Consider the following 17,392-nt stretch of genomic DNA (forward strand, 5'->3'; position numbering starts at 1 on the left):
GCCTAGAAAATTTGTGAAATTATCAGTTAATTGAAGTGATGGATTATTAATGAAGTTTGCTTGAATTTAAAGTATTTTTCTGTAGATTCCAATCATTAGCCAGACTGGGGAAGATAGCACTAGGCTAATGCAGAAATTCTTTTTTACAGAAGATCATCAGTATAAGCTCTGTAGGTATGGTCAGTAATGTGCAGACACATCCATAAGGATGCCCCCAAAAATATATGAAGGAGAGCAATTAGTGCTTTGTTCTCACTCTGGGGCTAGAGGTTGCATTGCATGTGTTTTTCTGGACTTACTCATATGTGACAGATCTGTTCCTTGGCAGTTAACTGAAAAGAGTCCTGCAGAAGATACTGTACCACCTCAGCTGAGAAATGTATTGGCGGCTCACAGTTTCAGTCTATACTAGGGTCAGTGATGCTGCTAAAGTCCCCTTTGCATGATTGAGGTGATCAAGAAATTCTTTCACTCCAGTGTTAGGCTGTATTCCTGGCAGCCAGGCAGCAGCAGTCACATTTCAAATGTAAATTGGATAGCTTTCTGCTAGAAAGGCCAGCATGAAACTTTGCTTTGTTGTTGGTCTCCTTCAGCTGTTTGTCTTACCACTAGGCTTCTGTAAGTAAGAATGTTCTTCCCTTTGTGCACAGACCTTCTGATGATAAGTTGCAAGACTTTGGTTTCCTTCACTGGCTGGTCTGGCCATGACACCACTGGCTGAACTTCTTTTGCGAAATCTTGAGGCAGTATATTTGGAATATCCCAGTCCAGCAGCTCTAGCAGAAAGACAGCTAAAACCCTGACCCTACATCATCCTATGAGCACACAGAAGCAGAACACCTATGGTGGGAAATTCAGAATCTTCCTATATGTTACTGCAATCATGGGACACTTCCCAGTGAGGAAAAATAATCAGCTTGTTTAATCCAACGGTATGTCATGGTGCAATGACATTTTCTTTTTTTAAGTCTTTGAATGAAGATTATGGATAAGCAGTAGCATCACTGCTTCCACTTGTTGTTCATTGAATGGTGATGTCTGCAGAGAACCAGAGAGGAGCTATTTATTCCTTGGTGCTTGTACTTGAGGCTCATGACATACTGACAAGAATGCAGTTTTTCTCTGTATTACTGAATAAGGAAAAACAATGGTATCTCCATCTCTTCTGAAAGGAGCTCTTATTTCAGAGTGTCATCTCTATACCCCAAGATCTTGAGCCAGAAGCACTTGCTTCCTATTTGGCTCTTATTAGAGCAGAGACTTGCATGAACTAGAACTCCCAATTTTAGCAAGAGCAAGAAATACTGATCTAATACTAGGGAAACAGATTTTAGCAGTGATCTGTTGGTTTTAGTTTTATTTCAGAAAGGGAAAGGTGAGACTTTTTCATGGGTTTCTGTGTATTCAGTTTCACTATAAATAGCTTCATAAACCTGATGATAGCACTGCTGCCAGTGAGTGTGTTGGAATAAACGCAGTCACCAATGTTGAAGTAGGAGGGCTCCTTATTTGGGACTTGCCCCTGTCAGTCACTTCTAATCTCCCCCCCAACTCTTCCTTCTTCTCACTGCAATGCTCTTCTACTCTGCTTTCCGTTTTCCAATACCTGAAATTCATTGATGAGTGGTGTCACGAGTCCTTCCTTTGGGCTCAAGTGTCAGAGGCAATGGGGAGTGTAGCTGAGTGCCAAGTACTGAGAAGAGGAACTGAACAGGGAGTTATGAGTATGCTACCTCCCATGCTGCCAGCACAGTCAAAGTGAGGGACAGGAGCAGATGGATGGATTTGGAGGAGGGCAGAGTGGAAGAGAGGTCAGGAGAGAGAGAAAGCAAAGCAGGGGAAACAAAATTCGAACTGCCCTCCAGCAGTGTACAGTCTCACTCCAGCACAAGACATATCTCCCTCAAGTATTCGTCTGGACTTGGCAGCTCTGTAAGTAGTGCTACAAATGGTGTCAATAGCAGTGCATCTTCATGTTGTTGCCAAAAAGTGTTAGCTAGGAGCCCCTTGAGGACTGTTGTCCTGAAGCCAAACCAGAAAGAAAAAAATGTGAAGAAGCTTTCAGCTGTTCCTGGAGTTCACATTCTGCCTTAGCACATCCATTCTTTCAACCACTGAGCTGTTACATATGCCTTAGAAAAGTGCATTGCCTGGGAGAGGGAGGAGGGAGGGGAAAGTATCCCAGCATCCCATGACCGTGACTTTTGCAGTTTTTTTTAATGTCAGTGAATAAGTTCTGGATGATACCTGCACAAGCCAGCTTTAGGCTTCCTGTTGTTTCCCTGCCATTTGCATATCTTCAGTAAGTAGGAGCTCTCAGGCTGCGCTTGCAAGAGAGTAACTCTAGGGCAATCCATTTTAGGTTTGCGGGCATACTCTGACAGGTTCTGACAGCAGAGCAGCTGGGTCAGAATCTGGAAGTTCTTGTAAACAATCAGCAAGAGCAGCTTACACATGGGTATCATATTTTTTCTCTATAACCAACAGAGGAAAGAGGTCTGATTTATGGCTGTCTATTCATCTTGTAACAGACAGGCCGGTATTTTGTCAGGTATAGCGGAAAAAAGCATGACTCCTAAAAGAGCTTGAAGTCTTGCTAATTCGTTGATGACAAATCATTGTACCTGCTTGATGCACATATGACTAAGACCTTGTTTTAATCAGCTTTTGAAATTACTCTTGAATTTAATTAATTTGCTAACGTCTCTGTGGCAGTGTTGACATGAGACAAACTGTGAACAATATGTACAGTATTGTTTTTCCTTACTGCCACATGGGTTTATCTATTATTTGTGAAATGCTTTGAGGTATTGAACTAATAATGAAAGATTATTACAGACTTCGCACAACCGATACAAAGAGAAATGTTGAGATGTGTTTGACTATATTACACAGAAGGAGAGTGATAGGATTTCAAGACCATTTTCTTGTTTTGTATGAGGACTAGAATATCAAGATGAATGATTTAGGATTTTTTTTTTTATATATATACCCTTAACATTTCACTAGTTTATTTACAGATCCTGGATGATGAACACAACCCTGCAACATCAGGCTGTTTTTCTTTGTTATTCTTCACTGATAGCTTTTCTTCTTGGATCTATAGGAGTACGTAGGGCACAGATTGACCTAAATGAATTCTGGCAGATGATTTTATGCCCTGTTCTTAGACACTTCCAATGAAGGAGATTTCACTATCTTGGTGTCTGTTCCCATGCTTAGCTATCCTTGTAGCTAGACTTTTTCCTAATGTAAAAACCCCTACCTCCTTGGTACAGACTGATCAGTTATTTCTTGCCCTGTTTTTAATGGATCTAGGGAAGAATTCATCACTTTTTTTCAGTTAGTCAGTGCCTTAATTTGTGAGGCTACAGTGCACATTTTGATAATCCAAACATCATTTTCATTTACATTAAGGTCATATTTTGGAAAGTTGCAGTGAAAATCAAAGTGGAGTGTTGAAAAGATGACTGCATTGATAATCATTTTGTGTCATGGAAAAATGACATTTGAATACGTGGTGGAGTTTTATTTACTGGGGTTCAAATTAAGATAAGAGATCAGTCAAAACTGATAGAAGAAAGAAACTGGTATTTTCAGTGCTCTTTAACAACAGATCCAGTGTCTGCCTCCTGTAGTTAGCTAACTCATTCTCTCCTTCTGTATTTCTGTACTCATAGCACTCAGCTAATATGAAGTATGTTAGTTTTTAGTCACCATTCATTATTCTGGTGATAAGTGAAGCAGATAAAGTTGTTGAATAGAGCAGCCTTTTCTGTGTCGTTCAGAGTTTCTTTCCCTTTTCTATTACCCTGAAGAAAGAAAAACATCATCTTCACTGGTTGCTAACTAAATGCAGTCATTTGAAAGGCTGTGCAGAAGCCAAAAATGGGAATGAAGTTAAAGAAATAAAATACAGGTGTCCAAAATAGGAGTGGCTCTTTTTGGATAGGTCTTAATACACAACGAGTCTGGGAGAGTGGATTTCTATTCCAGTCTGTTGTTTGTTGTGTGGTCTTGGTTAAGCAATTTCTCTTTTGTCTAGGCTATACCTACACAGCGGTATTCAGCAAAAGTTGAATGCTGCTGTCCGAGCTAGGCCAGCCAAGGAAACTGTAAACTTGAGCCTCTCTGGTACAGCACTGTTTGAACCAAATATGTCCTGCTAAGTGGCTAGACCTATAAACAAAAGCTCAGCACTACACTAACAAAGTTACCATAGCGCTGAGCTTGGAGTGAACCTGGTTTCTGTGCAAATCCTAATGAAAGCTGGATCAGCCTGCAAAAAGGAGCCTCAAAATACTTTTGAATTCTTCACATGAAAGGTTAAGGGAAATTATGGTTGTGCAGCATCAGATTTTTCCAGAATGATTTGAAAGACAGTGATGCATGGTAATTATTGCTCTTTCTTTGTAATATATTCAAGGCAGTTGCACTCCTGTTCTAAACATTGCTGATGTTAGGACCCCTGTTCTAAATAGTTTGTTCTCTATAAAATAAATAATTATAACTATTAATGAGGACATATAAAAAATTGATTTAGGGTTATATTTGTTGGCATAGTGAGATTTTCTGGTTTTTTTTTTTTGTTTTTTTTTTTTTTTGTTTTAATATGGTTAACAGCACTGAGATTTTAGTCCTGCAGACATTTAGTCACAGCAGCTACTGTGAGTTTTTCATTTCCCTGCTTTGAAAGCTCTTTGTGAGATGGATATTTGAACTGCCATTCTTCTGTGCATTAAACAATTTACAATTAGAAATGGCAGTGCTTCTAAGAAACACGATAAATATAAAAATGATATTCAGACCCTTCTCTATTTCTCACTATATTTTCTTGACTAAAATTTAATTAACTTGTACATACTTTTTTTAAAATCTTTTTAGGGAATGAGGTTCAGAATTGCTAAAATTAAATGATAGACTACCAGAAAGTCTTTCAAAAGCCTCACACAATTCATTGAAAACAGAGAAAAGGGACACGACATAGCTCAGGGGAATGGTAATTGCATAGACTTTTTAATCTTTTACACATTTGTTAAACTAATCACAACTAGAGTAATAAGCAATCCAACAGCCAAATTTACCCAGCACCCAATTTCTAGCCATATAGCAAGCAAATTTTTAAAATTTTTAAATACTGTCAGCCAGAGTTATCACATTGTATTGCTACTTTTTCTTCATTGGTTAAGAGCATATGCGCTTCTTGCCAGCATGAAATATTTAGTGAATTGGACATTTAGCTTTATACGAAAATAATGCTGCTAAAATCCATTTTCTTAAATCTGTATTGAAAATGAGTGAAGTGGAATGCTGATGTTTGGGAAGGAAAAATGAGAATGAAAGATGAGAAAAACTAGAAATGAAGTCCACTCAAAAAGACAAATGAATTTTCAAGTAAAGTGTGACAAAAAGGCATTATTATTTGAAGGCTGCTTGCTCTCTCTGTAGCTAACTTGTGTTCATCACTATAGTTAAGACCTGATCTATACACTTATATTCTCAGGGCATGTCTGTAATGGACTGATAACTTTTTCACCAATGCACTCTGTGACTGGTGAGACTCAGGAAAAACTGCTTGACAGTACAGTCTGAGCTGTGTCCTCATCTTCAGTGCCCCTGTGCAAACTGTCTGTGGTGGGTTGACCTTGTCTGTCTGCCAGATGCTTACCCAGCCACTCTCTTACTCCTTTAGAGGAGAGGGAGAGAAAATGAGATGGAAAACTTTGTGGGTCAGGATAAAGGCAGGATGATCACTTAGTAATTACCATCATGGACAAAACAGACTTGACTTGGGTGAAAATAATTTGTTGCCAATTAAAACAGATTTGTATGGTTAGAAACGAAGACAAAGGTTAAAATACCTCCCCCTCCTTTATTTTTTTTTCATAGAGGAAACTTTACTCCATTCCTGACTGCTCTTCTCCACCCCACATAGTGCAGGGGGATGGCAAATGAGGGATTGTGATGAGTTCATAACAGTTCCTCTGGACTGCACCTTTCTCCTCACATTTTTGCCTTGCTCCAGCATGGACTGCAGTCCTTTAGGATAAAGCTACTCCAGCATGGTCTTTTCACAGGCAGCTGTTTTTCAGGCAGTATCAGCCTGCTGTAGTCTGGTGTCTTCTGGTGTGGTCCTCTTCACAGGCTGGAGGGAAATATCTGCTCCACTACGGTCACTTCCAAAACTCACACAGGTTGCATGAAAACATCTCCTACAGCTCTTGAAGCATCTCGTTCTCCTTAATTGACTGTGAAGACTTTCGTAGTTGGGAAGGTCTTTCTACAGAAAGAGAGACCTTGATGCAGACCATACTGCTTTCTTAATTTCTACCATGTTTCAGTTTAGGCTGGTTAAGATTTTTTTATTTTTGCCTAAACAGTAGTTTTCTAATGAAGAAAAATGAAAGACACATTATAAGACAGTGGAGTTTTTTGTTTTCTTGTAATACTGTGTTCCAAATCAATTAAGCAGTTGGGGCATTCCAAGAGCAATTAATTAGCATGTTTCAATTATAACTGATGAAACAAAATTATGTAGATTTGTTTTGGAAACTTACCAAGAATCATGATTTTGAGCTGATATTTCTCTCCCCATCAGCAGAGAGATCTCAATAGATTTTTATTTAACTAGCATTATCCTACAATAGGAGGCACACAGTGACTTTATTCCTTATGCAGTTTTGTAGCATAACATACTCCTCCCTTCTCCCTGCCTTAATCTGGGAAAAGAGCAGTTTCGGAGTAACTGGGAGAAATCAGTGCTACTTTCTAACAGCACATTCAGTCTTCCTGGTTTAATGTATGTTGCACTTCTGCCTTTACCTGTCTCTCTTCCTGTACTGTGTTGGATGCCTTGCCATTGATGACTACATTTGCAGCAGACTGCTGAGATGTTGCTGAAGTCAGCAGCACTAATACTTCATTAGAGAATCCACTACAGGGAAAACAATGTCAGATTTAACCAGTGGGGTACTGCTGCAGTGAAAAGCTGTATGCTTGGAGGCACTCTATGCACTCCCCAAACAAGCAATATGTCAAGCTTTGCTTTCATGAACAGTAAATGTAATAATAATTCTTCTCACTTCAATGGCAGTTTGCAGCAAAACGCTGTACAAAGAGTAGGATGAAATTCCCCTTGTGTGGCAGGCTCATGATGACTTTCATTGCTCAAGTCATGTGGTTGAACACCTTTGGGAATACGCAGAGGGACCAGGGCCAAACCAGTGTAAAACATGTCAGTGTTGTGAGCAGTTTTCTTGATCCATGGCTGTATGGATCCCATGGTCCCCAGGCAGCAGTGCATATTATTATGCCTCAATCCAGAACAACAGCCACAGGGATACTAGTGTTCTGCCCAATATGTAATGGTAGCCTGCAGGCAGGGTTTTTCTTCCATTTCTTGATCACAGCTGAAATGTCACCTGTTAATTAGACCACATCATGCAAAGATGCTGCACAAACACAAAGGCAGACACAATCATTGTCTACTGGGATTTTTGCTGTAAAAGCCAGACTTTCTAAACCAGCATCAGATTTTTGAGTGCCCAGTGTGTAAAAATCCAGCATTCATTGTGCTGGTTAAATGGATGCTTGCTACTTTACAAAACCTGTTAAAAAACCGCAATAGATAGAGATGAAGAATGGGGATGGGCAGGGGGTTATAATAGCAAGAAAAGCAGGTGGTGGAAATGATTAGCCATGTCCTCATAATGCAAAATTTTAATGGCTTAATGATTTTTTGTTACACATGGACAGAAACTTCCACGTTTCATTACTTCCGTCATGCATATAGCAACTACCTGCTTCCTGTTGGACATACAAATTCCCTTCATCCATGAATGTGCATGCATTTTCTTAGTGATGTATTCAGTTCATATGGCTGAAAGCTTGATACACTAATTGCCTTAGCTCTTCCTCTAGCATTTTTCTTTTCCAGGCATAGCCCTGCTATGTTAACCCAAGCAGCCAGTAGCTGAAATGACTTTGGGGACTCTGTGGGAATGCTGTGAAATTGGAAGTAAATGCTAGATACCCATATTCCCTAGGAACTTCTGTTTGGAGACAAGCCAGAGTCTGGGGTACAAGATTGTATGTTATCCAGTGGTGGGCTGCTCATTTTCCTGTCTTTCTATGCAGTTCAAGCAGGAAACCTTTTGATGTTAACTTCAGTGTATGTCCATTTCACCAGAGAGGTGTGTGGGGGGAACCAAGATAGATAGAATATTCAGTCCAGTGAAAATTAAATAAATGAGGCTCCTGCTAAGATGTTAAAACAACTGTGGCCAGTGGAGTCCCTTCATACCCCAGTCCTTTACAATCTGTTTTAAGAAGGTAGATCCACCTACTTTTAGCGGATGGTTCAGGGAAGCTCTGGTGTACTTGACTAGCATCCCACAGACAATTCTGAGACTTGATGCTCCAGGTCTCTGTTTTGCAACTTCATGCACTTGACAAAATGTTATATTTGTAAATTACTTCAGGAGAAAACGCTGCGTTATTAAGTAGTGCTACAGGAAGGATGTACAAGCGGAGATAACCCAGTGAAGTATCTTGTGAAAGCTGGAAGGAGGATAATTTGCTCATGAATTTTCTCAGTGGAACTGGCCTTCATGATAAGATTACTTTATAATTCAAACTAAACTCCTAATTTTAAGACAGACATAAGGAAGACTCCATGGGAAATTTTGAGTGCTTGACAATGTAGATGTTTGAAGAAAGCATAATTTCCTTTCTTGAAAAAAACTCCCATCTTATTATGAGGATTTGGGAAAAATTACTGGTACTTATTTAGGAATTGCGGAAAAATTACTGGTACTTACTTTCGGATGCACATCAAAGAATCTTTTTACTTGAGCTGAGAGTACTTTGTTGTCTTCCTTGGATGGATCCATTAAAATGGGAGATGAAATGTCCAGTTTCATTTTTGGTCAACTCATGTATTAAACTTAAGGCCAGCTGCTGGATTTATGAATGCATAAGTATATGTGGCTTCAGTCTAATTCTGTTCTGAATCCTGCGAAAGAAACACTTGCATCAGATGTGTCAAGAGTACTCTATTATACTGTCATTAAAATGTACATACATTCCTGTGTAGTCAGGTACCACTGAACGTGGAAGGAAATAAAGTATTAAATAAGACACTCCATTAAACCTGGCTTGCATTTTTTCACAGACATATAAATTGTGATAGGAATAACTCAGAGGAGGGTAGGTTAATTAAAAAAAAAGAATTTGGTTTAAACCGGTTGAGAAACTCTCATCTAAAACTAGGTTTCTTCAGTATCTCTTATGCTCTTGGCATATTGGGTAAGCATGGCAGTTTAAACTCAGCCAGAAACTAAGTACTGCGCAGCTGCTTGCTTACTCCCCTCCACTTCCCGCTGGAGAAATTTTTTCAGTTTTTACAAAAATGTAAAAACCCATGCATTAAGAACAGTATAGTAACTGAAATATGACCATCATCATCATCATCATCATCACAGGAAATAGAGTGAGAGAGGAAGGAATAAACCCCACCCCTTAGGAAAAAAAACAAGTGATGCACAATGCAATTTCTCACCACCCGCTGACTCGTACCCAGCCTGACCTGAGCAGCATCGGTGCCTTCCAGGTAACTTCCCCCAGTTTATATACTGGGCATGATGTGCTGTGGTATGGAATATCCCTTTGGCTAGTTTAGGTCAGTTGTCCTGTCTCTGCTTCCTCCTGACTTCTTGTGCCCCTCCTCACAGAGCACAAGAGACTGAAAAGTCCTTGTTCAATAAGCAACAACTAAAACACTGGTGTGTTATTAGCATTGTTCTCAGACTAAAGCTGAAGCACAGAGCTGCACCAGCCACTAGGAAGAAAAATAACTATCCCAGCTGAAACCAGGGCAGTAAGATAGTTGTCAGGATAGAGGTCAGTGTGGCAAACCCATGCTTAACATTTTCAGAGTCAAAAGCCAGTTGAACAACCTCTCAGCATTTTGGCTCTTATTTGAAGCTGCTCTTTTCAGGTGTCTGTACTTTGTACCTCTCTGTCTGGAGATTTTGCTTTTAAATTGGTACTGTTTTCACAGAATCATAGCAGGTTATGTCGCAGTGGTGCTGTAAAGCAGGGCCAACTATTCTTAAATATTTCTGGCAGAAATTAGCCTAACCTGTTTTTAGAATATCAGTCTCTTAAAGGACATCTGCAGTAATAAAGGACAATTTTTAACCTGAAGTGATGTGTTATGGTGCATAGTCTTACATTACAGTATTTTGCTTTAGAACAGAATGTTTCTGTTTAATGGCCATCTAGGACAAATGCCAGCTGGTCATCTAGTCCAACTGCCTGCTGCTCACGATGGGTTAAGCTCTGCCCCAGCCACCTCTCTTTTCCCACTGGCATTTTTTTACTGGGGTAAGGCCTGTGTTGAAACACTGGTGTGTTCCTTTGAGGGTACCTGTTCCTTTGAGGTTACCTGTCTACTAATTTAGTGCATGCATGTGAATAGAGATACATCATTGCTTTCAGTGAAGCAGATTAAGTCTTCTTTGATATGACAGTCTATCTACAAATTCAAGAATTTATGTAGTCCTTCATTTTCTTAAACTGTGTACCTCTGCATATTGTTGGATTGACACTATAGTCCATCCTTTGATTTTAGCAAAGCTCCTTGTTAAACTTCTGGAAGTTTATATAGCTATTGTGTTCATACATTAGTTCAAAAATTGTACAGATGTGGATCCTTACAGAACACTCATGTTAGAAAAGTAAGCTAGTTGTTGAAACCTGGTTTAAAGGTGGAAACCGTGTTTAAAGGTTTGAAAGTTGTTGAAACCATGTTTAAAGGTGAATGGTAGTGCCTTTCTGAGAGCATAGGTTCATGGAAGCAGAGTTCCAATTATAAATTGGGACTTCTGAATTCCTACCATGTGCTCAAGTGACTAACCTTACTATCATGTTATGGATTTACACTATTTTCCAATACCTATCTGCTGCTTAAAATCGACCCTGAAACATCCCTGGGGTATCGACTGCAGTTGTGCCTTCTGCATTATCTTTGTGAGAAGATTGTCTCTGTGATATGTCAATTGCTTAACTAGCTGCTTTAGTAGTTTTTCCTGTGTATTAATTTATATCATATAACATCTTTTAGGATCAACATTTCTACATACGATTAGGGTAGACATTACGAAGAGCAGAAAATGAAAGTCTTTAATATAGTTTTTAGGAAAAAAATTATCTTTTATTTTAGAGACAAGCAAGCCAAGCCCAGTAATCCATTGAGTTGTTTAAGTGAAACAATATTTATAAGAACATTTTATGTTCCCTACCGTGAGCTTCCCATCTTGTTCTTAAATCAGTACAACATATTTTTCTTTGAAGACAGAATCAAACGGGCCATGAGTTTACTGTAAAGCGTTATTAACACTTTGCCAGAAATATGATTTGTATAAGAAAAGTTATACTAGCAGAAAGGAAAACAAAACTTACAAAAACTGTTTTAACTCTACCAGCTCTTGACTTATCATTTGCAGTATATCAAAAGTCAGGCACCTCTCTCCACTGAAAGGCTCACCCAGCCTATGCTTGTCTATGCCAGTTATGGTGATGACGATAGTTGTTTCAAAAAACTGCAGCATGCTGTTTCTCTCATATGACTTCTGCTCTCTTCCTACCATGTGAGCCTCATATCCAGGGAGTATTTTGCTGAGTAATCTGAAGTGTGCAAAATCAACCCTCAGGCTTGCAGATTTTGTGTGTATTCTGTGTATCGATTCACAATATATTGTATATTGATTCGCAATATACAGAGTAGTTATGGGCTCTAACGTAAGTTGATTGAATTCCCGGCGATGTGTGGAAGTTATGTTATACTGGTTTAGAGCCACTTCTGGGAATACTCAAATTTATTCAGCTCAGTAAGGAAATATTCTGACTCAGATATAAGATATTTACCTATAGAGGAAGAGAGGTTCTGCTTCACACAGCCTCTCTAGTTTACATTTCTTCTGTATAGGTTTCTGATGTTTCCTGCTGAAACTCACTCTCCTATTATAATAATCCTTTAATAAGATTTAGATAATTAAATAATTGATCTCTTTACAAAAAAAAAGTGAATTCTTTCTAATACTGTCACTGCTACCTGTTGTCACTTCAAGTTGTTAGAACTTACATGAAATACATGTGGAGGTAAGAGAAAGTATCCTTTAAAATTTGATGTCACTCCATCCTGTCTGATAAGTGTTGGGAACCATAATGACATTTTGATGGTGAAACTGAGCAAATGTGCCAACAGGGTGTTGCAAAATTGAGGTACACGCAAAGGGGATCAACCACAGAGGCTTCTCCTTTGATCTTGGATCCTTTCCAATCCATTTAGAATCTTAGCCTCCAATCCACATATTAATAGAAATATTAACTGTAAAGCAACTGTAATTAGCTAGCAAGTAAGGTGGAAGCTCTATCCTCAGTGCAGTGCTTCAGACATATATCGCTTCTGGGAAAACGTGACTGTAGTAAACAGCTGAGTTCTTAAATTATTCAGTATCATAAACCAGTTTCTATTGAGAAAGAGTTGTACCCAACTTCAAACTCAAGCTATAATCATGTTGTATGTTAAATAGTTTAGGATCAGTTTTTGCTGCCACTCTGGTCAGATACTGTAAATCCTTCTGCTTTAGTTTCTGAGAAAAACAGCATGGACACTTTGGGAATAAATTCAGAGAATGGAGCTAAAGTGGCTATTTTAACTGCAATCTGATTTAGGTCTGACATGAAATAAATCAATTCATTTTCAAAGAAATTACACATCAGCGACAGCTGCACCATGGTAAGAATACAGCATAGATTTGCTTTAAAATGAATCCAACATCTTTAAAGCCTTCATGTGGTACTATTATACCAGTGGATGCTGAGGAACCTGGCCTCATCCTGCCATTGTTAGCTCTGGAACAGAGTTGGGAAGTGTGATGCTGAGACACCTCAGTTAGTTGGAGGTGAGCCAGCTTTGATTAGGATGCCTTGACAGCTTGGCAACTGTGGTCGGGCTAATAAGTCTGGCTGGAAGTCGATGTTTATTAGCTCTGATGTACTGTCAAGGTCTTGTGGGCTATATAGTGTCTTATTCCTAAATTGGAAGGTCCACAATTGTGCTCAGCATGTGAGTGATTTTGACCTGACATATCTGTTATGCTTTGGCTGAAGAATGATTTATGCTAAAATTTGTGAAGTTTCCAGGCTTTAAGAATATTTTCAGAAATGTTGATTTTATGAATGCACATAAATAATATGGGCCTGCTTATGTTGGCAAGCCAAAGAGCATTGTGGTTTGCAAAGCATCTTCAGTTTCTGTCAATACTAGACCAAGTAGTGATTGCTGATTATTTATTAACAGTTCAGTTTCTTAGCACTGCTAATACTATTAGTACCATGATTTAAGGACAAAATCTCTCCCAGGGTCTCTCACCAAATAACACCTTGTGTAATTAATATACTAACTAGACAAAATTTCATGTTCTTACTGGGTAAATGGTTTTCTGCATCCTTCTGAAATTTTTGTGTATGCAACTGTACTGTCCTGTTCTAGAGGTAGTGGGTGAAGGAAACCTCTGAGGTAGCTTGCATGTGGATGGACAAAACACATATAGAACCTTCCAGATGAGAAGGATCACATCTATGTGAATAGCATGGTTTATGCAAGAGTCTTGAAAATGGTGTTTAGGAAAGCTGCTTATGAAGATCAAGGTTATACCATTAGGGATTTGATTTTGAATAAGATTTTTTTACTTTGTGTTTCAGTGGCTGTTCCCTCACCAGTGCCAGCTTGTGAACCTGAGCCCAAAACTAACGGGCATAACCCAGCTCCACGACTCTCCATTTCATCCCGAGCCGCTGTTGTTGCTACCATGGAAGCCCCTTCTCAAGGCCTGCAGACAGTCATGAAGTGGAAAACAGTGGTGGCTGTCTTTGTCGTTGTCGTAGTTTACCTGGTGACAGGAGGACTTGTCTTCCGTGCCCTGGAGCAGCCCTTTGAAAGCAGGCAGAAGAACACGATCGCGCTAGAGAAGGCTGACTTTCTTCGGGAGCATGTTTGTGTAACTCAGCTAGAGCTGGAGACATTGATTCAGGTAGGCCATGTGAAGAAGATAGTACGTCTTGCAAGCTGGGATAAACAGCTTGGTATTTTTTTGATCAGCTGAATTGGTGGAGAATAAAATTGCTCATAGAATCCTCACAATGGACGGTGTGAAAAACAGGCCCTTTCCCAGTCATTTTAAAGTCTGAGAAATAGAAACTATGGCTCCAAACCATTGTAAATAAAGGTTAAATGTATTTACTAGAATAATGAAAAATGTGTGCAAGGAAAATCAGAACTTAATATCTGGACGAAGTTCTTGTGAGAGGTGACAGATTTGCAAGACACTTGCTCACTATCTCTGAATTTTCAAATGATATTAAATTCTTAATTCTTCCTTAAAAATTAAACACAGCAACCAGGAGAGCAAACAAAAAAGGATAGGTGGGAATTTTGAAATAAATATTCAGCTCAGAATTCTGAACTCAGTGTAAAATATTACTTCACAGGTTTACTATTGTGAATTTTAGGTAAATGAATGATGATAAAGTAGCAATTGAAAATAGAAAATAATTGGTATTTAAGAACTACAGAATTTTTACTCCAGTCTAGCATGCAAAGCTTTAGAATCCATTTTGAAGGAAGTAACTATCAAGTATGTTGGAATAAGTGGAAAATGGAATAATGTGCAAAAAGATCTACCAAGGTTAGAGTTATCTTTCATTGATTAAAACTCTTGACAAGGAAAGTTATTATGGATGTTAGAAGACTCCCATCAGTTGCCTGGATTAAATAGAGATTAGGTAAGAAATGTGAGATACCTAGGGTGTATATTCCAAAGCTGAACTTCAGCCTCGTATTTCAGACCTGAATTTTTGTCTGAGTTTTCCAAGAGCACAATGTGTTTCCCTCTGGGGTGTCACACCAGAGTGGTGCTGGGATTTCAGTCTGCTTGAAAGAACACAGAGCTACCCCCTGGATTCTTGTATCCATCAGCCCAACTGTGTTATAAAGCCCTTTCTGTAAGTGAACCAAATTTATTAGCTTAGCATTTTTTTAAGAGGCTGTTCCAGTATCTCATTGCTGTAATGGAAAAAGCATTCTTCTGCTTTTTAGCTTAAACTTGTTCAGTTTCCTTGTAGATGGTGTTCCACAATATCCCATTGTTTAACTGATTCCTCTTCCTTGTCCACATGTTTAGACAGCTGTGCTCTTCTGCCTCTTCTAAGCAAAAAAAAAATATTTCTGTGTCTTTGCAGATAGATGTGGGTTCTCCCTGTTTGTGGCCTGTGTTCACAGAAAGACAGGTCAGTTCTGAGTCAGAAGCTGTGTACCTGCACTTTTGGGCTGCCTACTACTGCAGCTAAGAAGCCAAACCTGCTTTAGCAGGAAGTGGTATTGTGCTGATGTGACTGTACAGCTTTTGGATCACGGCTGACCTTGATCACATCCTTCATCTGTCTGCAGAAGGCAGGTGAACATGTTCAGTTTTCAGGGTGAATTCTGTTCAGGGCTGTCGGATCAGACATGCTTCTCATGGCAGTGTCGCAGAGATCCTTATTTCCCTCAGCTCTTCAGGTGTAACGCATGCTGCCTGATTCAAGGATTTTAAAAAAACACTAAAAGCAAGATATTTGTATTCCCTTGATGGGAATGTCACTATTAAAAGGTCTGTAAAATGCTATCTTTTCTAGCAGAAAGCAGAGCACATATTAAGTGCAACAATCAAAGCACCTAAACAGGGTGGTAGACTCCTGCATATCAACTGCAGTGCAAAGAGTTTTAAATAGTCCTTATTCTGTGCTCTCTAAGTTACATGCCAGTTTTAATTCTTTATTTTACACAATTTTTTTTCTTCTCTCACCTCAGAAGTGGTGACACTAAAATAAAAATACAGGCATATTGTGTCATTAGAAGGCAGATACTCTGAAAAAATCTTATCTCCTGAGATTTCAGTATGCCCTCAGGCATTACACTGGGTAACTGGAAATCATTTTGCAAAGGTAAATTAAATTGATTTAGCAGCTTTGCATGTGAATGTCTTAAGGCCGAGTGATGTGAAATATTGAAACAGATTTGTCAATAAAGAACAAGTTCCTTTGGATTCTGCTGTAAGTCTGGGTGTGAAAGTGGCTCCAGGGATGTAATTTGGTATGCTGATACAGAAAACTCTGATTATAACTAACTAGCACAGTATAGCAGTGAACCACTGCTTGAAGATAATCTCATAGGTTTAACACTGTGCTTTCATGCCTTCATTTTGATGATCTCAAAAGTGACATCTCCCTGGGTTTAAACCACGACACTGGCACAATGCATTTCTACATTGCACCAAATGCTGCGTCCGCCTTTACAATTGTGATTTCAGACTGATGTGGCAACTTCCATGGGTCCTGGCTGCTGTGCTGTGTGCAGTCAGCACCTGGCTACTGTTAAGGGAGCTGTTTGTAATTCATGTTACTTGGCTACCTGGAAACATTTAGATGAATACAGATCACGCTCTCCAGAATAACTGTTGCTTCACCTCTGTGCTTTGGAGAACATGGAAAAGTGCATTCTCCAAATATGAGAGACCTTTAGAACCAGTTTATATCCTTTTCCTGTTGGGGTAGCTCTGGAACAATCTTTTAAGGAGAAGAGGAAAGGAGTGTCATGGTCTTTACAAGGCTAATGATGGATATATCTATCGGTTTGCTTAAATTTCAATCTTTCAAAGGATTCTCCTTTGGAAAATCTGTAAGGAAGTGGCTGAGCACTGTATTAAGCAGCTGTTAAAGTTTACTGTAGATGAGGCATCCTTTCCAACTTGATCTTCAATAACACATCATTGCAAATATTAGTACTGGTAGCACACATGTGAATTGCTGAGTCCAGACTGTGAAGTTCATTCATAGACTTCAGAATCAATCCAGTGATGAAAGAAGTGTGAATCCTTATGAAGTATTTTAAATTTGTATTTATCTCTTGGGCTTTGGTTCAGGTTTGTCTAATACTAACAATGACAGATATTTTTTTCTTAACAATAGCAAGTGTTTCACAGTGTAGTCTATATTGTCTAAAGCCGCCTGAAGTGGGTGTTCTTAACTGTACGTTTTTAAAGCACATTTCTGCTTCTGAAGACATTTGTTCGTTATTTAATACCTTATGTGATCTACAACTTGAGACAACGGTATGAGACAACTGGAATGAGAAAATTACAAAATTGTGTGTTCTGTTATTGGTTTTGCTATTGGTCTTACATGTCATAGCAGAAGCTTATTAGTAGCTGGGTCAAAGTCATCTTGCCTTTGTGAAAATGCACACTTAGAGTGTATAATGGGGAGGTTGCACCTTTCAGAAAGATCA

The 17,392-nt window shown here is 39.0% G+C and overlaps 1 protein-coding gene across 3 annotated transcripts in view; it reads left to right on the plus strand.

Annotated features, from left to right (window-relative positions):
- KCNK10 (potassium two pore domain channel subfamily K member 10) overlaps window positions 1-17,392 on the plus strand; it is an 86,716-nt gene that overhangs the window by 33,518 nt on the left and 35,806 nt on the right. For all 3 annotated transcript variants that reach the window (XM_062638818.1, XM_062638822.1, XM_062638811.1), the window contains one exon: window positions 13,771-14,099. In XM_062638818.1, coding sequence (XP_062494802.1) covers window positions 13,878-14,099 — 222 coding nt within the window. In that variant the 5' untranslated portion in view covers window positions 13,771-13,877. The remainder of the gene's footprint in view (window positions 1-13,770; window positions 14,100-17,392) is intronic.

Source organism: Pezoporus occidentalis, unplaced genomic scaffold, assembly GCF_034315485.1.
Source record: "Pezoporus occidentalis ecotype Australia unplaced genomic scaffold, CSIRO_AGI_Poc_V1 ctg115, whole genome shotgun sequence".
Lineage (NCBI taxonomy): Eukaryota > Metazoa > Chordata > Aves > Psittaciformes > Psittacidae > Pezoporus > Pezoporus occidentalis.